At 31.9% G+C, this 25,987-nt stretch overlaps 2 protein-coding genes and 2 long non-coding RNA genes across 4 annotated transcripts; 2 read left to right on the top strand and 2 right to left on the bottom strand.

The window, feature by feature from the left end:
- Positions 1-1,079: 1,079 nt before the first annotated feature.
- LOC135120624 (uncharacterized) lies at positions 1,080-2,084 on the bottom strand. Its single transcript, XR_010278668.1, has 5 exons — positions 1,808-2,084; positions 1,646-1,755; positions 1,535-1,595; positions 1,419-1,479; positions 1,080-1,291 (listed from the first exon to the last, which is right to left on the bottom strand). It is a non-coding gene; the product is annotated as an uncharacterized LOC135120624 (long non-coding RNA).
- A 1,334-nt stretch (positions 2,085-3,418) lies between these two features.
- Positions 3,419-5,241, bottom strand: LOC135120633 (uncharacterized). The gene is made up of 9 exons (XM_064044972.1): positions 5,169-5,241; positions 5,005-5,091; positions 4,797-4,948; positions 4,357-4,537; positions 4,189-4,303; positions 4,030-4,144; positions 3,847-3,973; positions 3,632-3,785; positions 3,419-3,572 (listed from the first exon to the last, which is right to left on the bottom strand). Exons 1-9 carry the CDS (start codon positions 5,239-5,241, stop codon positions 3,419-3,421), a joined length of 1,158 nt encoding a protein of 385 aa, XP_063901042.1.
- Positions 5,242-10,011: 4,770 nt separating this feature from the next.
- On the top strand, positions 10,012-20,278 carry LOC135120620 (uncharacterized). Its single transcript, XM_064044953.1, has 37 exons — positions 10,012-10,066; positions 10,136-10,177; positions 10,275-10,342; positions 10,496-10,598; positions 10,651-10,727; positions 11,254-11,380; positions 11,474-11,527; positions 11,967-12,113; positions 12,312-12,357; positions 12,483-12,553; positions 12,614-12,716; positions 12,919-13,021; positions 13,082-13,303; positions 13,569-13,646; positions 13,724-13,815; positions 14,058-14,071; positions 14,878-15,072; positions 15,180-15,294; positions 15,447-15,549; positions 15,598-15,637; positions 15,690-15,799; positions 16,252-16,327; positions 16,397-16,438; positions 17,095-17,192; positions 17,291-17,359; positions 17,519-17,681; positions 17,738-17,824; positions 17,886-17,993; positions 18,102-18,176; positions 18,320-18,416; positions 18,477-18,541; positions 18,697-18,866; positions 18,926-18,989; positions 19,130-19,239; positions 19,343-19,432; positions 19,700-19,753; positions 20,209-20,278. Exons 11-37 carry the CDS (start codon positions 12,640-12,642, stop codon positions 20,224-20,226), a joined length of 2,535 nt encoding a protein of 844 aa, XP_063901023.1. The 5' UTR covers positions 10,012-10,066; positions 10,136-10,177; positions 10,275-10,342; positions 10,496-10,598; positions 10,651-10,727; positions 11,254-11,380; positions 11,474-11,527; positions 11,967-12,113; positions 12,312-12,357; positions 12,483-12,553; positions 12,614-12,639; the 3' UTR covers positions 20,227-20,278.
- A 5,227-nt stretch (positions 20,279-25,505) lies between these two features.
- Positions 25,506-25,914, top strand: LOC135120623 (uncharacterized). The gene is made up of 3 exons (XR_010278667.1): positions 25,506-25,594; positions 25,698-25,794; positions 25,883-25,914. It is a non-coding gene; the product is annotated as an uncharacterized LOC135120623 (long non-coding RNA).
- Positions 25,915-25,987: the final 73 nt, after the last annotated feature.

Raw genomic sequence — 25,987 nt, 5'->3', positions numbered from 1 at the left:
TGCTATTAAGCGGAAGGCAATAATATAAGTAGTTTGAGACAATAAACGAGGCTAATCTTCATCCCTGAGGTGAAGAGCTAGTAAATGAGGAGCGCCCCGCGCTAGGCCATGCAGTATGGCTGTGTTAAGAAATATTAGCAATAATAGATCTTTAGCAAGATTAGGTGATAACTTCTACCTCCGCCGAACCAAAAAATTTATAGTTCGGTGGCCCGAACTGTTTGAACAGGCAGGTATAGTTTTTCACTTTGTTTCTTTTTAACTATACTTTTTTTTTAAAAAAAATAGCGTTTTATAAAAGTTCCTACTAGATAGAGATTCAGGCTCCGTGTTAAAAACTTGAGTAGGCCGAGGAGGAGAAAATTATAGTTATATTAATATAAAAGAGAGAAGTCAATTCAGTTAAATTTTTACATTCAAAACCTATTTTAACGATTTCGAAGCTTTCATAGAAAGCTTGGGTATCTTTATAGGGAATTTATAAATTTCTAATCGGCTTTAACGATACAAAGAAGTATTAAAACTTATCAAAGAAATTTGTTTCAAGTGGAGCACACTAAATTTTGACGGTACCAAAATAAATATTAAAAAAGTATGTTCAGTATAATCCTCCAACTTTGCAAGTACTATCACGTTTACTCTATTTCACAGGGATGCCTTTGCTGACTGAGCTAATTATTAGAGAGCGATTATACTTTTATCTTTAATATATTAGAATGATAAGCTTTCAAAAAGTTAACTATTAATATATCTTTACTTACAAATAACTTTAGTTACCTTAGTGCGCTATGATCTAATCCTCACTTTATTTTTGTAAGAAAATTATAATTATAAAAAAATTCATTTTTAAGCTATTTTTTTTGTTACACTAAGTTTCCGAAACTTATTAATAAACCTCATGACTTTTAATCTCACCATTCCGGCAAAATTAACATAAACTGTAGGAATCTGATTTGTTGTTTTAAAAAGAGAAAAGCAAAAAATTCTATGAAAACGCAAACTTTATTCTACATCTTTTCTAACAGGTGCACAACACTCAACGTAGTGCTTTACGATTGCACCGAAAAATCACCGCTCTATTAAAAAAAAATTACAAGCCACTGACTGTCTGGTCACTAAAATAAGATTTCCATTAAATTTAAACCAAAAGGGAAGGAGTCATACATAGCAAAGCGGTCCAGTCAAAAAGATGGCGAACACAAATAATAGTATAAGGGCTCAAAATTGTTATAACAGCATCCACTTTTTCCCCATTTAATTTTTATTTTGCGTTTCGTTGGAACTTACAACTCTATATATACGTTAACTTTTATTAACTTAAAGCAAATAAACAATCGCTTAATACTATAAATAGAATTATAACAGGTTAAATGAAAAAAGGTAGCCATTATAAAGGTTTCACCAAATATAATACCTACCATAGCAAAGGACTAAAGTCCAAACAACGAATCAAACAAAGTAACCTGCAAAAATATACAACTAATAGAAAAGTGTACGTTAATGTATATTCAGCAAGGACCAAAAAAACATAAACCTTATTTTTTACTAGCTTTAAACAATCTATACTCCAAGAAAATAACATGCCGGTGGATATCCTATTAAAAAAAGTTACTCTGGCGCGATTTTACCTTTATAAAACTAAAACCTTTGGCGTTAAGTCAACCAGCTTGCTACACTCTTTAAGAAAAACTTCAAAGGCGAACGAAAAGGAAAAGATACCGGACTGAAGGTTATACCTTTGAGAGGGGTGGACGCCTTGTTAAAAAAAAAATAGTAACCAACAAAAGTATTGCCTTGAATAGCAAACCTTTCATTAGTTCCTGAAGTCGCTTTGTCTGCGCACTAAGAAGACGTGATAGTCCCAATTTATAAGAAATGGACAATTTTTCCTTCCTGACCAACTTATTTGCTGTTATGTCTCTCTCCACTAAACTTTGTGTATGCAAAGTGTCAGTCATGCAAAAGACGCCGTGCCTGTAGACGTATTTTCTCTTATTAAGCAAACTATTTTTCTTCTTCAAATTACTTTTGCCACTCACGTTGATGCGGTAACTTGTCTCTCCTCTAAATAACGCAAAGTTTTTTAAAGAAAAAGTCTTCTTAAAATAAAAAAGAACATCAAGAAAATAAGTGTGGATTTTTTGAGCGTTACTAAGTGTCGGACTTGTAAAAAAACTGCATAAATACTGACAATTGAGTGGAGACGAAAATCTGTGGTCACTAACAATTTCAGACTGCAGCAAATTAAAAATAGCATCTAAAGACTTTTCAAAGTTAAAAAGAAGATTCAAATAGTCAAAGGGATTGGGAACAATATCAAGACTAGGCTCTATAGGCCACGCATCTTTGCTACATTTATCATTGTATTGAGTTCGGCTGTTGATCTTATAATAAGACTTTCGGAGATTAACAAGACCTGCGGTTTCATTCTCGCAAGTTCTTTTACTCTCAATAACTTCAGGAGATGGGTTGAGAGTAGTACCACCAGGATACTCATCAGAGTCATAGCTGGAAACAATACTACAATGGTGGTTAGCTTCAGCTAGGGAGTTGCAAAGTTCAAGGTTAGTGTTGTCATGTGCAACGGCAATAATATTGCTTGGGGTAATACCAGTACAGTAACAAGAGAGCAATGCATTTCTATGTCCGTAGGCGCAGTTGATCAACGTATTTAACAGATCAATAAGGGAACAAACTTTATCAAGAACGCGATCTTCACAGAGACGTGTTTGCCCGTCTACCAAGCGGGAACTTGAACTGTTAAAAGTTGAAAGACATAGTAACTTAAAAGCCAACGTGTATTCCAAGGAAAACTGTTTAATGGACAACGAAGAGAGTTTATTCTGTCGAAGTAACGGAAATAGCTCGTAATCTCTCTTTCCAATAGCTGTAAGAACTTGAAAACTTAACACTTTTTCTATAGTTTTTTTGTAGACGCTATAATTAATATAATGGTTGGTAGTATTAGAGAAGTAGTTACTGCTATAGTTAACGTGAGGGCTGCCGTGAGCGTCGTGGTGTTCAGAGCGTAGTTTCTTATGTTCTGAGGGCTTCTTTGAGCATGACTCGTTTTCTACGGCAGTTTGTTGGAAGTAAGGGGGGCTGCCTATATTGTGGCAGCTTTCATCGCTCTCAGCATCACTTAAAAGGATCGACTCCTTCATTGATTCAAAAAACAGTTGCAAATCTTTAACTTTATATAACAATGGGGGGAGGGGGGGTAACAGTTAGCAGGGGGAAAAAAGAGGAGTTCAAATTAAGAAAATAAACTCAATATCCACAACAAACGTAGCAAAGGTCACGAAAAATAACCCTGGGATGTCCTGATAGGCTTAAAAATTTTCTCTTTAAGATATTCATAGTCTCTCGACGGGATATGGTAACCGAGTTTACTAGCCCGCCTGCCCAACTAAGAGAGTTAAAAAATAAAAGAGCCCTTCTTATAAACTATAGACCTCAAGTCCCGGGCGCAGAGCGCAGGACTTTCGCCTCCACTGAAACTCTTCTGATAAATTTTTCTTAACCAACTCGCCCAAGAAAAAGGGCCTGCCACTTCTTCGAAGAAGGAGTCGCTGGAGAAGTGAAAGCACGCAGATCAAAGAGAAAGTGCGCTTCCTGGCAAAGGAAGAACCTCCCGTACTCGTATTCACACTCGCTGCCGTAACAGAGTTTTACAGCAATAATGAGACATGCAATGACTATAACACGCGGAGGGGAGGTTACTCTCAAGCAGCGGTCAACACCAGATTTTTGGTGCAGAACGTGCGCAACTTGCGCTATTGCAGCTTAAAAAAATTACGTTAACTATCTTAACGTCAAAGATAATAAACTACATAGTAAATGTACAAGGAAACATAAGCTTTCTCGCGTAACGATAAGCCAAAGGCAAAAAGTTAAGAGGCGGTGGACTTAGGCCAAGTTTCTTGGCGACCAAAGTCGTTCGTTTGTGAAGGTATCTAGAAGTCAAAACGTTCTTCGCAAAATAATATAAAGAAACAATTTCCTTCCCTTTATGAACACAGTTATTACTTTTTTAAGTAATCGTTGTTTATGAGTAGGATGAAGCAGTCGGAATTCCGGGTGATCCACGCAAGAGTCGTAAAAGGGTATCGCATTTTTCAGAGCCATGCTGTGCACGGTAGTTCTGATTAAAAACAGATCGCAAACACTAGAAAGTAGGGCGCCTACTCGCAGAAATCCAAAGCTGTGAGGGGTATATGAAGGTACAAAACTCCCAAGTATACTACAACCAGCGTCAATTCCAGATTCGGAGAGAGAGAGTACATACTTTCTGCAGTTGTACCTTTAAGAAAATGAGAGGGAAGAGCTTAACAGAGTTTAAAAACAGTAGCTAACTTTTTCCAGTAGTCGATAAATAAGATTCTTTGCCGCCATCCTCGCTCAGAGCGCTGGCATCATTGAGTAAACAAGAAGAACGCCCTCTCCCAGCAACTGTCTGCAGTTTGGCCAAAAATTCGTCGTGCATGCCATTTTCGAAGGAAGCTATATAGACTGTCCAAATGCCCTTTGCGCTGTCCTATAGAAGAGCGCAATAACAAGCTAAAATCAAAATGCGAACAAAAATAAAAAAAAATTTAACTAGCGTGCAAATTTCAAAATACTTCGCTTTATACACTAATAAAAACAATGTTAACTTTTCTAAAGCTGTATAAAGTTGAGTTTATATAATAAATATACATAAAAACTAAAAATATTATTTCCTAAGAAAAATAATAGACTTTATCAATTAAAATTCACTACTGCCACAATAACATAATGAAGGCAAGATAATAGACCTCTAAAGCAGTTGTGCAGCCAAAAGAAATCAGAGCTTTAACTTGTAACTGAATAATCGACTGCAGTACTTTTAACAATCGCTTCAGTTGCGTAATATAGTCATCTTGTAAGGACGCATTTAAGGAAGCTTCCAATGAATCGTGGGTTTTCCCTAGCAATTACCGGGTAGGCCCGCGGTTGAAAAAAAGTACTTTATACTAAAAGTACCTTTAACTTTTCTTCCGCGCCTTTGTTGCAAAGAACCACATATGTATTCCTCGTCTGTAATTGCTTGATATCCTCTTAAATGAGTTCCTAACTCAATAAAAGGGATCGCAAGAAATTATAAAAGCTTACAGAAGAAAGCGGTTGATACATAAAAACTTACTCACCGCACTCTACACAAACTTTGAAACCATTGTCCACTTCAATAAACTTACCACTTCCACACTCCTCGCAGTTCATATTTCTATATAATTAATATATAAAGTAGTGTAGCTAAAAACATTATTAGCTACAAAATTACAAGTTTACAAAGCTATATAATATAATATCTCTACTTTCTCCACAGTATATAAAAAAAGTTAACAAAAATAAATTATTGAATTACTTTATAACAAATATAGAGGACTAACAAACTTATTTTTATATGTTTCAGTAGCATATATATGGCTCATGTTGAAAGCTTTACTTCCCTGGTCTCGTGAAGGCCGTTTCTAAATTTTTATATTATAAAATAATTGTTTACTTAAGAAAGAATAGTAAAAAAACCAATCTTCGAATTTATATAAGATAATTATAGACAACTATAATTTACATAATTTTTGCACTTAGTTGAGCCTCTAAGCACACAATAGGTTGCTATAAATGCAACACGTCATCTTGCATGCAGTGGGGGGTCGACGTGTTTTTCCGTGGTTCGCATGTGGCGATAGCCATCAATTATTTGTAAATGGCGGTATAATATGGGAACCTGAGTGTAATTAGTGCAATGTAACGCTTTTGCCTAGTAGTTTTGCTTTAGCGGTTCAGTTTTTTTATATTTGTTAAAGAGCAAGAGCATTGTAGTTTTGTCTTGCTCTTATTAAAACTAAAAAGGAATTATTTTATGTTTATTTATAAAAACTAAATAGAAAAATATTCTGAAATTAACCATACTAGATTTACAAAACTTTTTTGGCAAACAGAATTGGTATTTTTTGTAGCCTTTCAATGTTCGAACTACTTTGCTTTTTCGAAAATAAATAGGTTTAATAACTTTTAGTGACCCTTCCAGTTTTTTTTTTATGTGTGCTTGTGCAACTGTGGGTTACTTATATAATTTTATACTATCGCTATACATAATATATTCCCTATATTTGAACTAATAAGTGATGTTTAACTAATTTTAATTTTGTGCTTCATGGATGATTCCATCCGAAAGAAATATAGTACCTATACCAATATAAATGTGTGTTCTGATCTGTACTTTTGGAGATAGAAAGTATGAGCGATTTATTAATGTTTATATTATAATTTTATAAGAAGGGTACTAATATAAAATAAACCGATGTAACAAGTTTGACAATAACTCTGTAAAGTTGACTTTTTATAATACAGCCATGAACGATCACTTTAGCATATATTTTTTTAAATTAGCTTCGGTCGTTCGAAAATGTATATATATTATATATATATTGTAACCTTTTCGTATTGCTTAAAAGAGTTTTAAAGCTGCTTAAATTCTTTCTTCGGAGATTGATGCCAAAACTAAATAAACCGGATACGTAAACTATTAGGTTTAAAGCTTAACACTTATTTTATTGTCTAAAACAATATTATTTACCGTTTTTTTAATTGGATCACAAATAATTTATTACGTTAAAAAAAACTAAATAAAAGATAACCGAACCTGTCCAAGTAGAGATTTTAAACGATTGTTAAATAAAGAAAAGCTTTTGGAGGATAAATTCATTCTATTCTTTCGCATAAGCTCGGCAATGTCGACTGCTTAATCTAGAACTTTTTTTTAAAATGAGAATTTATGCAGACGCTTAGTAAAATCAAGCGCGGACTGATTAGCCTTGCTAAGCACGCCCACAATCACAACGCAGACGCTTAGCGCCTAAACGTTCCCCTGCAAAAGTATCATAAGTGATCTGAGGAATTAAAAGGTAGTAGAAATGGTACAGGACTCTCGGCATCTGGTCAGAAGTAGTGGGACTCTGCTAAAAACCCACTACAATATATTATAGGCCGTTAAGTATAAGTTAATTGACATAATTTAGGGACCGAGAAATTCATTTAATTACTCTAAACTTTTAAGGTGCATGAAAACTAACTATAAAAAAAAAATTTATGAAGGAAAACAGAATCTAAAAAACATGGAGCGTATTAATAATGGCATGAACCAAGTAGTCACAGGCCGTTAAGTCAAGCTTACATATATAAAAAGTGAAATGATTATTACATTAATTAGGTGGTAAAAATTTTTTACAAAGCGGAGGGGAGTCGAAACCGACTTAAATGGTTTTTTATTCTTTTAGGGAAATTCACAGGGATTATATGTATAATCTGACTATGAAAAAAAGAAAACGATCCAGTTTACTAACCGGTGAAGCAACAAAATTATTGACTAGTAGATTTTGATTCATTATAGCTCGTAGCTCAGCGAGTTGGACATTGGATTGCACAGTTAAATTACACTTATAAAAGTAGTAATTTCTTATGACTTATAAATGTTATCTCAAAAGAGTACAAAAAAAAATTAACAAACTTGCATTATAGTATTTACATAAAAATAGGTTTCTTTTAGGCAATACTCTTGGCTAAGAAAGAGTCAATCATTCAATTTCCTGTAGGGAATATAGGAAATACAACATGCTTGTTTATGTAAGCCTTTTGTTCATTAATAGCCCCTTGTAGTAAATCGGTTTTCATAAAGATTAATTTTTTGATAAAAACCTTCAGTTTTTCAGTTTCTTTTTGTGGTATGCTTGTGAAAAACCATTGCATTGTGTTATGAATTGTAATACGTTAAAGGTCGAACAGATATGTACATACTTTTCGTTCGCAGATTATTCTAGTAATTATTTTGTCAGTGTAACTAGATAAGTTTGTTAACACCATCAACAGAGAAGACGAGAACAAAAGAAAGGGAGTCAGATGTGTTAAGGCAATCAAGTCAATTATATGTTTTTACAAAGGGATACTTTTTCCCGTTTATATAATTTTAGGTTATGCGAATAAACGCGTTTGTTAGTTCTTTTAAAAGAAAAACTAAAGTTAGTAAAGGCTATATTAGTTTATAAAAATATACATAATTAAAAAAAAGTATCTCCTGTGTGTGTAATATGAAGGGTCGAGGGCTGCACGCACTCATAAATGCACCCTTTCAAGCGCTGCTTCTGTTTTTTTAACCCTCTTGTTACTTCCTGTAAAAAAAAAAAATTGGTTTGGTGTTCCTACACTAAATTTCTACAGCGCTTTTCGTTTTTGGATCATATAAATGTATCACATTGAAGTTAAAGCCTATAGTATATCTTATTATTATATTATATAACGTTTTTGTTTTATATTTCTTCTCGAGGGTTCCCTGCCTGTAATATCAACTCCTTCCGAAATGTTTGAATTAGTAGTTTTGCTTTAAGTAATGTGAGGGTTGAGCGCTTGAGGGAACCTCATCGGTTTTAAGGAAAAGGGTACTTTTTTCTTCTTCTCTTCGTTTGTTAACTTTAGGTGGTGCAACTTGAAAATTATCAAATAAATTATTACAGAGTTTTTTTTTTGCAATAGGGCTATATTATACTTTTTGTACATTAAGCTGGTAAAATCAACCCTATAAATAATTAGTTTATGCTTATTATTTAGATTATCTTAAAGAACAATTTTTGTGTGGTTTTTTGTTTTTTTGTTTTTTGTTTATTAATGTTCATGTGTATGTTGTTTGTAAATGTTAGTATTTTATGTATATTACTAAGTTCAACAGGTTCTTAGGTCTTCCATTTTGGTAAATTACAAAGAATTATAGATTATTATCGTTGATAGCAATTGTTGGAGTGAGCGCTAGCCCGCTCAAAGCATTTTTTTGCGTTTTTTTGATTCTTTCCGTTATTAAACTCAATCTTACAGTCTCGGTGCAGATGCAAGTTTCTTATAAATCATGGGGCGTTTATATACAGCGAAAGAATATATTACATAGAAGTTATAGACCACTCTTTTATATGAGATAAAAAGTAGTTTGTTAGTATTATTTAACTCGCTCTTTTCGCATAGTTAAGGGTATAAAACGTTACTTATAGTCTTAATTTTTAAGTTAGGTAGCTTAAGTGAGCGTTCTGCTTGAATGGTCAATCATTACACCAAGCTACTTAGTTTTCGAGCACCAAAAAAGAGATGTTATCAAATAATCCTAAGTTGCTCACAGGGCTAAAGTTTAAGTTTTTTAGACATGAATCAACTTACAAGGATTTATTGTTATTTAAAAATTAGTGAAAATGTTAAAATCCAGACCTGCCTCCTTTTATAGCTATTGTGCGGAGTTTATAGCAGTAATCCATGGATAATCACAGTGGTGTCATTTTCATCCTTTTAAGGATTGTTAGAGCAAATATATATAAAAAGAATAAGAATTTTAGTTAGTAATGCAGTTTATACTTGTTCTTTTTTTATTTTACATGTCGTTTGTACCCTGTTAAGTATATTTTAAAAGGAAATTCTTGATGGCGCTGAAAAGCCTGAGCTTTGTTGGCTCTAAAAAGCGGGAGATGAGTTGGTAGGAGACTCTCGAGTTCGCTATCTTACGGATCGAACTCATTTTTCAATGAGATGTTTATGTTTACAACTTCACTACTTTCTTCAGGTCCGCTATTTCGACTTTTACTAGCTTGAGTTTTATTGACTTTTTTAATAGTTGAGACTTTATATATAAGTTGCATTATTTTTTTTTATAAAATTTTTTAGATCACTATTTTTCAAGCGCCCCAAACATATAAGTATATGTTATGTTTGTACTTCTCCTGCTGTTTGTAGAATATAAGACTTTTACTACAAGTTTACTTAATAAAAAAATTTTTAGGCACTTTTTTTTCTATAAGTATATATAAGCTTTGGAACTTGATAGAATCTTGTTTACGTTGCGAATAATTAAATATGAGTCTGAAACTGGATGAATATTTCGATGTTTTAAAATCAGATAACTATTTATTGACAAGAAAAAATTTATCACTTCAGGATTTATTACTTAAGTTAAGCCACGAAAAAGTTCTTTTATGTTGGAAGTCTATTAAACGCTTAATCCATATACTGTTTGGTTCGTCTTCCAAGTCTTCTGTCTCCAATAATAAATAATTGTCTAATATTATTTACTGCTATAAATAAGATTTATTGTTGGTTGAAGCCCTAAAGGAGAATGTCTTGAAAAGTAATATTTTAATTTTTTTTTTTTTTAGCTTTGCTTTACTTTAATCTAAAGACTTGGGTGATTCCCCGTTAAATCTAAATAACATTTAATTTGTCAGTTTTAAAATATTTAGCCAGTAAAGATGAAGCAATAATACGATTTATACTGTCTGATCTTGCTTATAAGGTATACTTATACTTTTATTCTTGCCTTAGTCTTCTTATATAGCCAAGTAATTTTCGTATTGACTGTACAAAAATTCTAATTTTATTTTTTTAAATTTTTTTTAAGTATGGAAAAGGCAATTAAATAATATTAACTCGTTTGCGAACTGCTCAGATAATTATCACTGTTGAAACTGAGAACACTCCAGTCGTTTATCGGGTTTATGGGGAGATAGTAAGGCAAGTGGACTACCAACTAAATAATTTAGATTCTCACGGTACGAAACAGCTAAAGTAAAAGTTTGGTGTGAATTATTTTTCTAAAAACAGGGAGATTAGCTTCTAGACTGCTTTACACGGTCGAAAAATGTGATTCTGAAAGCAAATTGTTTGCAGCTGCTTTATACGTACTTTAATTTTTTTTGATTACTGATATTTGGGTTTTCTACTAACTGTTTGTTAATATTATTTTTATTTTTTATTACGTTATGGAGAAAACACAAACATATAACTTTTTTGAATTTATCCTTAAACTTTTGCTATTCGCTTTCCTTTTTAAGCACAAGTTGTTTTTAAAAATTTTGTTTAAAATTGGATATGTATACTTCTTTACGAGTCAAAGAAAGTTGTAGAATGTTTATTTATCGGACGTATAAAGTTTTTATAACAATTTTATACTTATAGGAATTTTTACAAAAGAAAACCATTTATAAGTAATTTTAGTTTTGGTCATAAAAAATTATCAGTATTTAATGTAATATTTTTTTTTGCTCAAAAAAAAAATATAAAGTTAAATATAATATATATTGGCTTCTATTATTTAATAGAAAAAACTAATTATTAATTTTTTAAGAAGTTAATTTTATTTTTACGGTTTTATAAGGTAATAAATTACTTTTAAACTTATACACCTTTTTTTTGTGTTTTTAAAAGTGTTTGTCATCCTGCTGTGTATCTTCACTGGGCCTCCACTGTATTCCTGCAAGGCTTCATACTTTTGTAAGAGCTTTTTTGTACAAAATACCAGATTTTGAAGATGAGCGACTAACGGGGGTTCTGGGTAATCTCCATTAATAGAATCGTTGTAGTGATTCTTTTTATAAAAGTTGAGGGTTATCTTTAATTCTTATTATTTAAATTTCAATGAAACTAGAAATTTTGAATTTTTGTATAACGCGCAACAATATTTCCTTCCAATTTACTGAAGGTACTTGTGGTACTTGTAGTGTTTTTATATTTAAAGAGTTTGCTATTTTTATAATATTTATTTGAGAAGTGAATGTTTTTTGGTAACAGGGGTGGTTATTATACTAGCGATAGAACATGTACTTTATCAATTAATGAACTGTACACTCGTGACTAATACTAATCGATTACTCGCTTATTACTGCGACATATTTTTTCGAGGCTATTTTATTAAAGTTGTTATAGCGAACTGCCAAGTTCAGTAGTCTTAATTAAGTGAGTCTTCTAAACTTATATGTCTTCATGTTGCACGTGCGCCAGCTCTTTTGTTTTTTGTGCGGTTAAAATAGTGATAAAAAGTCTTCTGGCGTCTTCTTCGGGGTTACTATTACTTGATAAAGTTTTTCCTAATGTTTTCTGGAAGATTATTATAGCAATGTACTTCAATAATTTTTTTTTAGCTGAATTTGTTATTGTCTCGAAAGTTTTAAAGAAAGCGCTTGCCGACTATGATCAGTACAGGAACTCACTCGCCCTTTCAGTTGTTTACACTCAATGTCTCCTCGAACCCACTTCCGTGGATTTTATAATCAAAAACGATTTATGTGGTAAAAAATATTCTATTTATAACAGAATTTTTTAGATTCACTTTAGACTCCTACTGTTTTGCTTTATACTGAACTCAATTAGTTTAATAAATTATTAATTTTGGAGATTTAAAAGCGCACCGCTATTTAATTTTTTTAATCACATAATTTAGAATAAATTTTATATATACTTTGGATTAATGTTTTTTAAACTTATAGAATATATTTTTGAAGCGTTGAGTTCTTTAGCGGAGTCCAATTTAAGGTTTTCGGTTCTTCTTTATTATGTATATTGCATATTTGAAAATATTCTACCGCTGAAGATTATTATTATTGTTTTTGTAACATTGTAAACGCCGAATCTACTATTATAATACTGCTGTTTACCAGACGTGGACTTTCGATAATCAAACTGCTTTCACGTTATGATACTTTTTACGAGCACGATCGAGCTATTATCGGTAGTTTTATGCTCTTTTCATCCATGCTTTGCCCGGTAGCAGTTTAGCCTTCCATTTCAGGTTGCTTGTTACTATTCCGTGCCGGTATGAACTTTCTGTCTCATGGAGAGTATGGGGAAGAGTTGTCCTTGGTTATTGAGCTAATAGGCATCACCCTCAGAAAGTTTGTTAATTTTTTACAACATGTGCATTTAAGTTTATTACTAGAGTATACCTTTAATCCGAGAAATAATAGTTCTGGATCGGTTAAGAGTAAATTGAAAATCATGTTTTGTAGTGATGTGTATAAGTTGTCTTTTAAAGATAACGTAAAGCTAATAGAGGTTTATTATTATAAACACCTTTTTTATATATATATTTAACAGTTTAAGCTCTTCCTTTTCACTTATGAGGCTCTTCGATGTGGTATCTTTCAGTCTTTTGAAAGCTTTTTTACTTTCCACAACCAAAGTCATTGAAAATAAACATGTGCGCCATCCATTATTGTTATCGACTTTTAAGCGTGTTTTTATGATAACAACAAAGTAGGAAGCGTTGGAGGCTCTGTACTATCTAACTCTATCCAACACAAAGAACTTCGAGCAGGTTCACGATGAAAATGCTACTGTGCCTCATAACGCGGACGTTGGCGGACTAATGGAGTCCTTCCGGCTATTATTTTCTCAAGCGCTGGAGCTCAGCGATGCTGAACTGCAATTGGTTTTCATGAAGGCGTTGCTTTCGTATATGACTGCAGAACTGAATTCGTTGGTCTACCTTTTTACTCAGTCAACAAAAGCAAAATCCTATACTTTTTTTTTTATTAGTTTGTGCTTCTGATCCTCTTTATTTTTATACACAGTACTGTTTACCTTTTACTTTGATAGGGTAAAACTTGTATATATCAATATATACAGCAAGTATAAGCTGTAACTGTTTAGAGTTTTACATTAAGAAAAATAAAAAAGTTAAAAAAATAGTAATAATTTAGTAAACTATACTTATTAGTTTATGTTGTTCATTAATAAAATTGCAGCTAAAAGGATCCAACCATTCAGAAATAGTTGACTCTTTCCGCAAACTTCTTATTGATGCTTTTGACACTATTTTTCTTGTAAATATATTTTGTAATATAATTCAGCTTACTTTATACGAGCTGGCTAATGTGCATATCAACAACTAATCATGCAGCCTCTTGAGCATTTACTGGCCAATGCTGATCTTTTATCTCTTTACATTGAAAACATTAACCTTCTTACTCTCAACTTTACGGAAATCCATTGGTGGGTTATTGTTCTTTAAAGTTATTTACCAATCGTATATGATTTCCAACTTTTTTATATGAAAGTCGAATCTTTACTAAATTATGTTTACATTTTCAATTAAAAATGAACATTCTTCTGCCCTTTAAATAGTTTTTCCGTCTTTAATGAGCTTTATAAATTTAATATATAACGGGTGTATATATTTATAACCATGACGATTATGTGTGGCTGACTTTTACTTTATATATATAATATAATAGGCTTGAGGATTTAAGTATGCAACGGACTTTAAAATTTATTTGAATATTACTTAAACACATAACTGTTGTGGATTTTTTGTAGAAATAGTAGTCTTAATGTACCGTTTAACTTATTATAATTTTATTCTTAGCCCTTGTGAGGGTACTTTGGAGTTTTTATAGGAATATTTATATATATAATAAGCTGAGTTCCTATTATTACAGAACTAATAATTTGATATACTCATGCAAATTTTTTAGTGTTATTCTTATTATATCAATATTTTCATTTATATTAAATAATTTGATATAATGCTTAAAATCTTATTTTTTGATAAAAGAATTGATGATATATAATATTTTTTTCGTCATATTTACATTACTTTCTCCTATTTTTTCAGTATTTCTGTATTAATTTTATTTTTATTATATAGTGATAGTGAATTTTTATTAACAAACTAACATTTATGTTTAATCTTTAAGAAACATTTATCTTTTATAGTTTTTTTGGGAAACCACTACAATGTTGGTAATATGGAGTATCTTATTTGGTTTTTTTTTTTTACTCACAATTTTAGTATCCGTTCAACTATTTACTCAAAAATTATTGTTAGTAATGAACTATAGGAAACTGTATTATTTTTTTTTGTACATAAATGACTGTATAGTTGCGTAACCTTTTAAACTTTAAACTTTTTATGTAAAGCTTTTTATTTTTTAGTTAGTATATTTTTATTATGTTATTTGAACACATCTTGTAGTATTGCAAAGTATTATAAACTTTCCAAGCAAACTTTAGTATTACACCATCTGTTTACACCTATGTATATTTTGCCAATAGTTTTCCTTGGATATCTCGGAGTGTTTCTCTATTCTTCTAGTAATGTGGGGCTCCACTTTGATCTTTTAAAGGACCATCTCTGCCTTTTGTCTCGAGTGGTGTGCTACAGTTCCCCTTGGAAAACTTTGCCAGCCACAGAGACGAGAGCTCAGTGGATCGTCGACTCCATCGCTCAAGGACTCCCGTTTCTGCCAAGTTTTATATATTTATACTGAAATATTATCAAGTGTATATATGTATACAATATAAAAGTCGGGGTTATGATTAATATATTGATATGTTAAATACTTTATTATAAATAGAGGGCGTTAATTATATAGAAGTGTATAGAAACATGAGTCCAGGGGCTCGTTACGAAAAAGCTTTGCTCTCTCTTATGCATTGTTTCATGCAGGGAACTGGAATTGGCTTTAAAAGGTATCGAAAGTTTTATTCATAACTGTATTTTTTCTTTACAATTAACTGGTTGTACAAATATATAATACCATTTTTTACTTTATTTTTAAAGCTATTTTTATAACCTGTGATGAGAAGTATTATAGTTTTTTTTATATTTTTATCATTAATAGTAGCGAACTTATTCAAATGGTTGCAGATTCAACGATTTGCTACATGAAAAAATGTTTATTTCAGGAAGATATTCACTATTTATCTGCACTGGACTTGTTTTCTGTAAGTCATATAAAACTTAATGAGAATCATAATCATAATAATAATAAGAAATGTGCTATGGATGGAATTTTAATAAGTTCTCTCCCAGGTCGCGAGTTTTATTATTATTTTTATTATTATTACTATTGACTTTATGGTAGATTTTGAAAGACTTAACCACGTGACCCTCTCTGTATTGGATTATTCCAAACATCTAGTCTCGTGGGTCTTCAGTTACGATCATATTTGCATACAAACCCGTTTATGCCTGGTATCATTTTAATTTCTTTGTTTTATCTGCTCTTATTCGAGTGTCTGGTTAAAGTGATGAACTGTTAATATAAATTTTGAATGTGTATGCGTGTAATAATAATGCTAAACTTTAGTTTTTGTTAATGCGAAAGGGTAAAAAAAACACTAGAATTACTCAAGTTAACATGTCAGTAGCTTTGAGAAGAAATCACGTGACCACTTTTGGCCAATTAACGTTGCCAAAGTCACATCTTTTTTCTCTATTATTATTTTACTTTGTTTAAAAATTATCCTCTCTTTGGATACCATTTACTACCTGACTTTAACCTCACTATAATTATGAACTATTAATGGTTAATCTTAAATAATAGCGCCAACAGAAAATATATATATTTACTCAATAAATATTATATTTTCCGGCAACCCGGTTAAGCTTATGTTTTATTTTTTTACTCGCTTATATTTATGAAGGCGCTTTACCTGATGGCGAATTTCCAATATTGTTCTGATACCACAGTTTCTCAATCTCGTGTCTGCGGAAAAAATAGTGAGTCATGTTTAGTTTATACTACCTCCATCTAAGGCACACCTTTTCATAAATCAAAAACTCTACTAGACTTACCACTGCACAAGGAGGCGTGGACGATAGCACAAAGTGGTCTGCGTTTTACTTAGGCGTTTCTCTTTTTTTTTGTTGGTTAGAAAATTGCCTTCAGAGTCAATTTATTAAAAGTCTACGTCAACGCACTGGTATGCCTTATGTTTAGATTAAGGCTATTACCAATATGTAAGCGCAGGAGTAGCGAGATTAAAAAAAAGTTTGGGGCTCAGGAAGTCCAGGTGTCTAGTGGGGTCGCCTGGTCTCTCCATACAGGCCAGACAACACGGCGTTGGCCGCTACGGTAGGGTACGTACGCAGCGTATAGAGTTGCTCTTTGGATAATTCTCTGGTTTTTATAAATAAAAGCTTCTACAGGAAAGTTGCAGGTATAACCTATAGTGGAGTTACTATAGAATTTCTAGTAAGGGAGAATTTCACCATAACTGAAGGCCTGATTACTTATGGCGGGCTTTGATCTTTTTTTTCAAGTTTACAGCTTATACACAGAATATTATGACACTTTCATTCAGTTAATCCTATCATGTGCTGTATTACGTATATAAAGTTAGAGTTTGCTAACGGTAAAATATAAGAAAACTAAATTTGGGTGTACCTTACATGGAGGGTTACTGGCTCAATCTTTATAAATATTTATTATTGTTGTTGTTTGTAAATCTACATAAATCTTTTTATAAAATATTATCCTTTTATAGACACTGGACAGTTTCTTGAGCAACCCGTAGAAACTTTGACTGTTCTTCTTTGCTTCCATGAAACTTTTCATCGTCACTGCTTCCTTGAGTTACTTATTGTAAGGCGATTGTTGGCTCTACCCCTTCGTGAAATCCTTTTATTATTATTTTTTTCTGTGCTCGTACTTTGTGTATTGCAAAGTTTTTAACATATTAGGAACTTATATTATCAAGGAACACAATGTTTTCGTTACCTGCCATAAACTTTTTTCGGAAAATTATGGAGGTTGTATAGAACTATTGTTTTTGTTGTGTAACGTAGATTTAATCTGTTTATTAAAGTATGACATTCTATAATTATAATCTTAATTACTCTTTGTATTGTTTTTTTATTAGCATTTTGTAAAAGTTATCATAATCAATGAATAATAAGCATTTTTATTAGTGCTTTTTGCAAGTTTCCTCCCCCAAAAAGCTCTTCTTTGAAATATTTGAGAAGCATTCTTTCGAATCTATTTTGTGCTCGTGTTGCTTTTCTTATCTTAGGCAGTATCCACTGATCGCTGCCTTCTATGAGCGTCTGGAGGTTTTAAACGAGATGAGTGAGCGTAACTTCCTTTTTTATAAATACTAAAATTTCTTAACAATAATAATTTTAATTCAGATGATCTTCTCTCTGTAATAAAAGCCTTAATTTGTTGCTTCCAATTTTTTGAAGTTACTTACGTGCCGACGAGCGCCATATCAAAACGTAAAGACTCTTTTTTTTTTTGCGATCAACTTTTTATTTTTTATTTTTATTATTATTGAAGTTTGCTATATTGTGGAAAGGAAGAGTTTGGATTCCGAAGTCACTGAATATATTATTCTTTTCTTCCATTTTCTTATTGAGTGTTCTGCAAACGACGTCCAAAAAAAAGGTATCAAAAAAATATAAAAGCAAATATACATAAGAAAACGCTCTCTCTCTCTTTATTATATTATTAGTATTATTATTTGGCTTTTTTACGACAATAACGCCAGTCAAGTTTATATACAGCTAATTGGAAATAAAAGGATCATAAATATTTTTTTCAAAACTTTGCTTTATAAGGATAAATTCGGTATTATAATATTAGAAAACATTGAATTTTTTCTACTCAACTTTTTTGCATACAATTTATTTTCAATTATAATAATTTTTTATTTAATTTTTATATACATAATTTTATTTTTTCAGTCAGAATTTAAATATATTTTAAAATAGGAGCCAAAAGTTCATGGCTTGTTCTTCTTCTTTTGACGGACTTTTTACACTTATCAAGAAAGTTTAACATTTCAAAGACGAGCGAGGCAACAAGCCAGTAGCTTTCCGCATTCGTTAATAATTCGCTACATAATTAAAGATGGAATTTATTTAAAAGTTTTTCTGAAATCCCCGTCCGCTCCCTTTTGCCTAAACTATTGAGTATCAGAGTTCCGATTGTTGGTGACCTATTTTTAAGTTTTATATTATGGTATTTGGTGTTGGGGGTTATACAGTTTTTTTAAGTTAATTAGCACAATAATAAATTAAAAAGTCTATAACTTAACAGTAATTATATGTTTAATTTTACAAATATTTTTCATTGCTCTTCTTCATAGAGGCTACCATGAACTTTTTAAGTGAAGTTTTATCGCTGAGGGAGACCGAAACAGAATCCAGCGAAGACTTTCCGTTTCGAATAAACTTTCCTTTTGGGCCCTTCTTTATGCGATGGCGTTTTAGAGAAGTACGTGAAGTTCTCTGGATTGCATTAAACAAATTTCACGACGTAATACTTTCTTATTATTATGTTACTATCAGTATATATTGAACTTGTTTCTATTATAGTGCGAAGACCTATTGGGGGCGAGTATTTTTTGTATCATAAAAATATGCGAATCCGTTAAAAAAGGTGTTTATTATTTTATATAATTTTTGAAATGTGCTTGAATATCGTAAAACTTTTAGTCGTTCCGAAAAAAAAGTACTTATTTTTAAATTAAAAACAAGCAATAACGTTTATAGTGTAAAGTTAATAAGTAAATTTTTCAGAGCTGTTAGCCCAGAATGCGTGGCTTTGGTATGCCGTGAGAAGTTTCATTGAAGGCGTGACTGAGCGTTCTCACCAACTTTCTACCGAGATCGTCTTCGGACTAAATAAAGTCACATTTTTATACATAATTTAGAAAATTTTATTGTTAAAAGAGATTTATACATATTGAATATTATTTTTTTTGTATACTAAATTTGATTGTTTTGATAAAGCTTTTATCAATTTTTACTATTGACGAGTCCGCTGAGGATCTTGTAACGATGTGGAAAGCCTATCTTGCATCACTTATGACGGACGCAGAGGTGAGCTATTTTGATTTTTTTGAAAGTCCTCTTTGTTCTTTAAAATATTAACTGAATTTTTTTTTATAAATTAGTTTATTTTTATGCCTTTTAAAAATTTAATTAACTTTGTATAAAATTTTCTGCACAAAGAGATTTTTACTGTATGAATATTGTGACTTTTTTTTTATTGTATGTAATTTTTTTTTTTAATTGAAATTAATTAGCTGTAATTTGATGCAATTTCAAAGTTAAGCAACACTAATGTAGAGTTTATCTTTATTATAGGAAGAGAAAATTCAACCTTTAAGCCAAACTGAATACGATCTACTACTAAAAGATGTTTGCATTTGTATTTATCGAAAAAATTAAGTGAAAGAAAATCACTTTACAATTACTTATTTGTAGAGTGCTGGATTTAAATTTATTATAAATGTTTTTTTTCTATTGTTTACTTTTATTTTATAATATATTTCTATTATTTTCTACTTTATTTATAAAAAGTGTTATCGTTTGTATTTAAAGCATTGAGAATTGTTATGTTCATTGCTACTTTACTTTATATTATTTCTTATAATTATAACGCTATTTAATTTTTCGTGAGTGAAACTTAATTTTTTTGTCGTTTATATTTGTAAAAAAATTTCTTTTATATTATACATGGCTCTCTAGTGTACTTTTCCCTTTTTTCCCTATTTTTTATTATTTCTTATTATTTCTTTTATGTTAAAACTTTATTAAATTTATTCCAATAATTTTAATATTTTACTATTTTATTACTACTAACACTATTTTAGCTTGATAAAGAGCGCTAAAGCGAAGTCAAGTCTGTGTTTGGTGAAATTTCTTTCTAATAAATTATAACTTTCGCTGAATTGACTGGTACTCCCTGAACTACCGCTTAACTTTAACAAGTTGTTTAACACTTTTATTATAAGTAAAACACTACCGAAGTCAGTCACTTCTTAATATGGTATAGTGGCCTCAATTTTTAAATTTTAATACTACTAAGTTAAATCGCGTTCTTCATTTTTATAGTACTGCCTAAAAAAGCATTCTCTTTTTACTCTAAGGGCAGAGTCGAAAAATGTATTTTTGTCGTACTTTCTCCTATTCATCTTATATTTTAAAACTTTTGTACATTTGCTTTGGATCTGCTTCTTCTGTTACACTTCTGGCTTACACACTTTATTTTTTCGGTATTTTTAGTTGAATTGTAAACTGGAATGGTAATTGGAGTTAGCATTCTGCATTGCACGACTTTACAAACTTTAGCGTGGAGACTATTTTCAGATCACCAGAGTTATAGGGGCCAAACGAATCTTTGATATTTACGAAAAAAACAAGGCCGTAAAGTTTAATTAGAAATTTATAAATAAGTAACAATCTAAGTGTAACTACGAGAAAATGCGTTAAGGTCACACCAGTATTTGGAGGGGGCATCGCCCAACTTGAGATAGATAAGAGCAACTTGCTTTAAAGATGGAAGTACTGCACAGAAGGCCCCCATTAAAAAAAAGGGTCGTGGTATTATAGCTTATAGAAGGATTTACGTTTGAATGTGTTGTTAAAAGATTAAGCAAGAATTGTGTAAGTAATGTTAAAAAAAGTAATTTTTTTTATTTTAATGGAAATGCTTTTAGTGACGCAGATTACAACCTTAATTTTACCTTTACTTGTAGGATACTTGGTTTAATTAGATAGCACAAACTTTAAACCCATAAAATTAAAAAACTTTCGTTGATCACTCTGTGTCCCCAAAGACCAATGAAATTTGAGATTTTGCACCACTTTATTTTTCAGGCTCTCCTCTTAAACCCTAACACCTTATTTTATTACATTTAAGAGGTTCTTGCAGCCTAAAAGAAATAAGCTGAGTTTTTGATGCTTTATATTAAAAAGTTTTCTAAAGGGGAGCGTTAGCATAATAGAGAGAACTTTATAAATAGGAAAAATATAATTCTGCAAAAAAGATTTATGTACATAAAAAGGAGGAAAGCGAAAAGAAGCTGCGAGGATTTTAATATCAAAAATGTTGATTTGATTAAAGGGATATAAAAACTAATTCTTCTATACCAGCGGATAAGTGTACTAGCAACCACAAAGCAACCATAAGAAGTGCAAGATAAGAAAATTAAAATTTTACTTAGAAGACCAAAAAAAAAAATTAAGCTAAATAGTATTAATTTTATGAATTGAATATCAAAAAATAGAACTTGCAACCGCACAACTATATTAATTTCCACAATAAGTTTTTTTTAATTAACGGCCGCAAACTATAAAAAAACAAAATTACATTTTTTAGTTGGACAATAGAGAATATAAAGATTTTTGCTATTAATGGTAATAAAATCAAGTCCGCACCTAATTTGTCGATCTTATTAATAGTTCCTACTATTTGTACACTGGCATACTAGGCCTCGCCCTACAGGATTCGTAAGAAACCTGGAACCGCATGATCTGAACCGCTCTTTTATAAGAGTGGGGACTCTAGTGCTTAACAGTGCACGCACTTATTAAAGCTATAATGACTTTATAGAGGATTGAAAAAGCGGTAAGAGATGTACAACCCGGGCTCCCATGTGATGGGGACCGCAAGAGACTGTCTTAGACACTAAACCCGAGGCTACCTGGAGACACCGGCCAGGCCTCCCCGTAGAGTGTAAGTGGAGGTGTGGAGCTCTTTAACGTGACTTTAAATTAATAATACAATGTACTTTATCATAAAAAAGTATTTATTCAATACTCATTCAATTATAATTATGGACCAATTTAGATATACAATATTTACTGATATATTAAACTTAAAAGGACCGCATCCTGTAATCTAATTATCTCTTTCTGTCTCTTTATTTTGTTTTTTCAATATATTTCAATGTTGTTTTTGTTTAAGTATATATATTTTAACAAATAAGACTGGGTGTTATTAGTAACCTTTAAATCACTAATTTAGTTTATTTTGTTGATTGGTTTTGGTTCGAGTTTTTAATCAATTACTAAGCCCTGCAGCTAAAACGAACAACTATAAAGCAAAGAAGCGCGAAGTAGGAGGAAAATTCCACAAATCTTTTATTAATGTTTATATATATGATCCGCTAGTGCAATAATCTCACTTTTTAAATCAGATGGCTTTAATTAAATAACTTTCAGTCTTTTAACTTGAAAAATGCATCATAGCAATTTACTAGCGTTTAAGCCTCCAAGTTTGATTACCGAGGAATCTTTAAAACAATATACATATAATTTCTTCATATTTTTCTATATTATTCTCTACGTCCTTAATATTCTTGCCATTCAGCTTGGTATGTACTAGACCTGAGCTTTGGACAGACCACCCACCAGCAATGCCTCCCCGCTAGACAGTAACTAAAAAGACGTATTTATCGAGGAAATTTTAATGGTAGTCTTCGGAATTAAAATAGATCAAGCAGGGGGTCATCTTAGTTACCTACCTGAGTGTGAAGAGAATATTGCTTTTTTAAGTTCTGCTTTTGACTATTTTAAGGTTATACATGCCAAGTGTATGGTTAACTTAGATAACGCAGATGTCTTTTTAAATACTTTCCGCATTGTATATATGAAACCAATAACGACTTATGTTCAAATAACATGCACCCATATCTTAACTTTAGTAAGCTACACTTAGCTTCCAAACCAAATATTGCCGTTTTTTTTTTTGGTTTTACGCTACTACCCAAACAACGGCATATATAAAATTTAAGCCTTTCCCAATGTCAGTTTTTCGTAATAAAAATATAAAATTTAATTGGACATAATGAAGCTGACCTAAATGTTTAAAATTTTATAAGTTACTAAAGAACTGATTTGCAAGTAAGTTTCCGAAATTAAAAAGTTTCTCACTTTCTCGTCCTTAGAGCTTGATAGTGCATATAGTATTTCGGGTTAGAAGAGTTTCAACATCACCTTTGCATAACTTGTTAGTTTGTTTTTTTGCTAAGTCAAACCGTAAAAGTTTTACCTACTTCTTCTGCTGCAACGTGCACTTACAACTAAAGGATGAAACCTTTAACTGTAAACTTTTAATGCAGGGCTTTTGTTATGACTAATTTTGTAAATGCTAAAGGTAAATTTTTAACTCTGGGGGAGCAAGGGGCATGGGTAAATGGACAGCGTTTAATTATATTTGTATAATAAAAAAATTTAATTTAAATCAAAGCAATCTCCTATATATTATGTTACTTTCAGCCCTAACCCTATTATAATTACAACAAACGCTGGCGACGAAACCGTGGGCTATCCCACGGTTCGTAACAGAGCTCTTTTTCTAGTAATTGATTAATGTTTTTGGTAAGCTGCTTGCAGTTGGCAATTGTCGAACTTGTACCTTATAACGGATTAATCGCGCCCATCTGTGGAGCGCCCTTATGGAGTTGCAGTTAATTTCGACAGTAATAGAATTAAATAAAAAAAGGAAGCTTGGGATTTAAGCTAAAAGCCTTACTGTAAAGCATCGTTTTTCAAACAAAGCGTCTGAGGCAAGACGCCATTGCAAGTAAGTTGTAGTCCTCTGCAGCAAACGTGTATGTCATGATTGGCTGAATCCACAGTACATACAAGCGTGGCATGTGCAACTCAGGTTCGCTTTCGGCACAAAGTGAAGGAAACAAAGTTTGATTTGCGCCTTTTGTCATTGTCATTACATAGTTAACGTGCGGTTGCCATGTCCGCTTACTGTCAAATGATGACTTAAGAATTATATGTTGACTAGAGGTACCATGAGATTACCTGGCCTTTAAAGGCCGGCAACAGCGGTGGTGCAATGCGCTATTTAGTAATCTAACGAAGACATTAGTTGTAGCTCGTGACCAGGTAACAATGCAGATGCTGGCGCAATAAGATCGACGTCTTTGGCAAGGAGTAAATAGTCATATCAGCTGCGTATACGTAAGAACTGTTGCGTTTCTGACTGCTCTTGCTGAAATTTAAATTGGAATCCTGGGAGATCATTACTTGCTCAACAAACACTTTTAAGTAGCGCATTATGGCTGCTTCAGCTACTTTCCCAATCGCTGACCAAAAGCCGAGGGCAACAGTCAACTTGACGAGGCAGCATAGATGCTCCATTGCCACCATCGGCATTCTCTGCATGCGTCGGGGCCGTCAGAGAGTATTCTGCAACTAAGGAAGCAGGTGGAACAAACTAAGTATCGAGGTGTCCAACAAAAAATGTTGCTTTGTGTACGTCGTATTCCGCCATAGAGTCGCAGTCTCGCAGAGGGGTTATGGCAGACAGCCGAGTTTTAAAAAGACTTCCAGAAGTAGAGACGCAGTTCTCGCCATCGGCTGTAGCGATCTAAGAGCTCATTAATGTGTTGGCTTAGTCAATTAAGCACAGTTTACTTTAGGGTGTTGTGGTGCCGTGGAGTTGATGACCTCAGCTAAGGCTTACGATTCATCTGGCAGCCGGTTAGGACTTTGTTCAACTTTGCGTGTCGATGTAGGGATGTAATACACCATGATTACAACGCTCTCAAACTTGGGTAACACCAACGTCAATTAGAGAGGCTGTAGTAGTTGGGGACATTCGTTTAAGCATGTTAAACCATACGTTGTTTGCATTATGAACTCAGTCATATTTATTATTAAAGTGTATTAAACCTACTATTCTACTCCCTTTCATCTCAGTTGGTAATAAAGTATCATGTTATGATACAGTACTAAAATTTATAAAGAAAAGTAAACTATTATTAAGGGAAACATAATTTCGCTATTGGTGTCCTTGAGGTGCCTACAGGGACGAACCGTTTGCGCATAACATTAGTAATCATTTATATTTTTAAGTAATATTTGAACTGTATATATACGTACATTAATCTTCTCACATTTCTTTCTGGTGATTGCAAAGTTGACTTTTCGAAAAAATGTTTAATACTTATCAATTAATAATGGGATAGATGATAACCATTAGCTCACTTATAAAGTGGCATAATGTACGAAATATTTATTTTATTTACATACTGACTATTTAAAATCTTTCTCCAGCATGTTAAAAATGAAACTCATAGTGAAACCTGGATTATCGTAGGCGGTAGAAACCACCGTATCCCCCTTCTGTCAAAGCAGAGGGCTCATGCCCTTAACTATCTTCAGAAGAAATCGGTAAAAATAAAACGAACTTTTTGTTACATAAAGACAAGGAGAACATTCTTGATATTAACTGTGGTAGGAGAAAGTATTTTATTTTATTGTTTTCAACTTTTTTTTAATAGTTATTTGGTTAATATCACCTTATTTATTTTATTTTATATACTGTATAAAAAAAAAGTAATGAGCAACGCTTCAGAATATCTCGATAGTCGTACTTCTTTAGAGGGCGACTTGGGTGAAAGTTTCACTAAATTACAATATCTTAACAAAAATAGGTACTTTTTTTGACTTAAAAATATATTTAGTTATTTACATCTGTTAATATAAATTATTTAACTAATAAAAACGTATAAAACACCACAGATTATGGCACGAGTTGACCATCTTTTTATTGGATTTAATAGAGAACACTTACTTTCAAAATGAATTTGAAATGAAAGAACTTTATGAAAAGTTTATTTCAACCTT

Source organism: Zophobas morio, unplaced genomic scaffold (genome assembly GCF_036711695.1).
Source record: "Zophobas morio isolate AGI-343-1 ecotype UQ-CSIRO unplaced genomic scaffold, CSIRO_AGI_Zmor_V1 ptg000402l, whole genome shotgun sequence".
Classification (NCBI taxonomy): domain Eukaryota; kingdom Metazoa; phylum Arthropoda; class Insecta; order Coleoptera; family Tenebrionidae; genus Zophobas; species Zophobas morio.
This window is presented reverse-complemented; position numbering and strand designations above follow the sequence as displayed.

What these genes read in the sequence shown, in the direction of transcription:
- LOC135120633 (XM_064044972.1), bottom strand. Translation starts at nt 5,241, where the DNA reads ATGAACTGCGAGGAGTGTGGAAGTGGTAAGTTTATTGAAGTGGACAAT. An exon ending in GCGCGGAAGAAAAGTTAAAG is followed by an intron (nt 4,949 to 5,004) that starts GTACTTTTAGTA and finishes GGTAATTGCTAG; the next exon opens with GGAAAACCCACGATTCATTG. An exon ending in TTTATCGACTACTGGAAAAA is followed by an intron (nt 4,304 to 4,356) that starts GTTAGCTACTGT and finishes ATTTTCTTAAAG; the next exon opens with GTACAACTGCAGAAAGTATG.
- LOC135120620 (XM_064044953.1), top strand. Translation starts at nt 12,640, where the DNA reads ATGAACTTTCTGTCTCATGGAGAGTATGGGGAAGAGTTGTCCTTGGTT. An exon ending in GACGAGCGCCATATCAAAAC is followed by an intron (nt 17,825 to 17,885) that starts GTAAAGACTCTT and finishes TTATTATTGAAG; the next exon opens with TTTGCTATATTGTGGAAAGG. An exon ending in TATCAGAGTTCCGATTGTTG is followed by an intron (nt 18,542 to 18,696) that starts GTGACCTATTTT and finishes TCTTCTTCATAG; the next exon opens with AGGCTACCATGAACTTTTTA.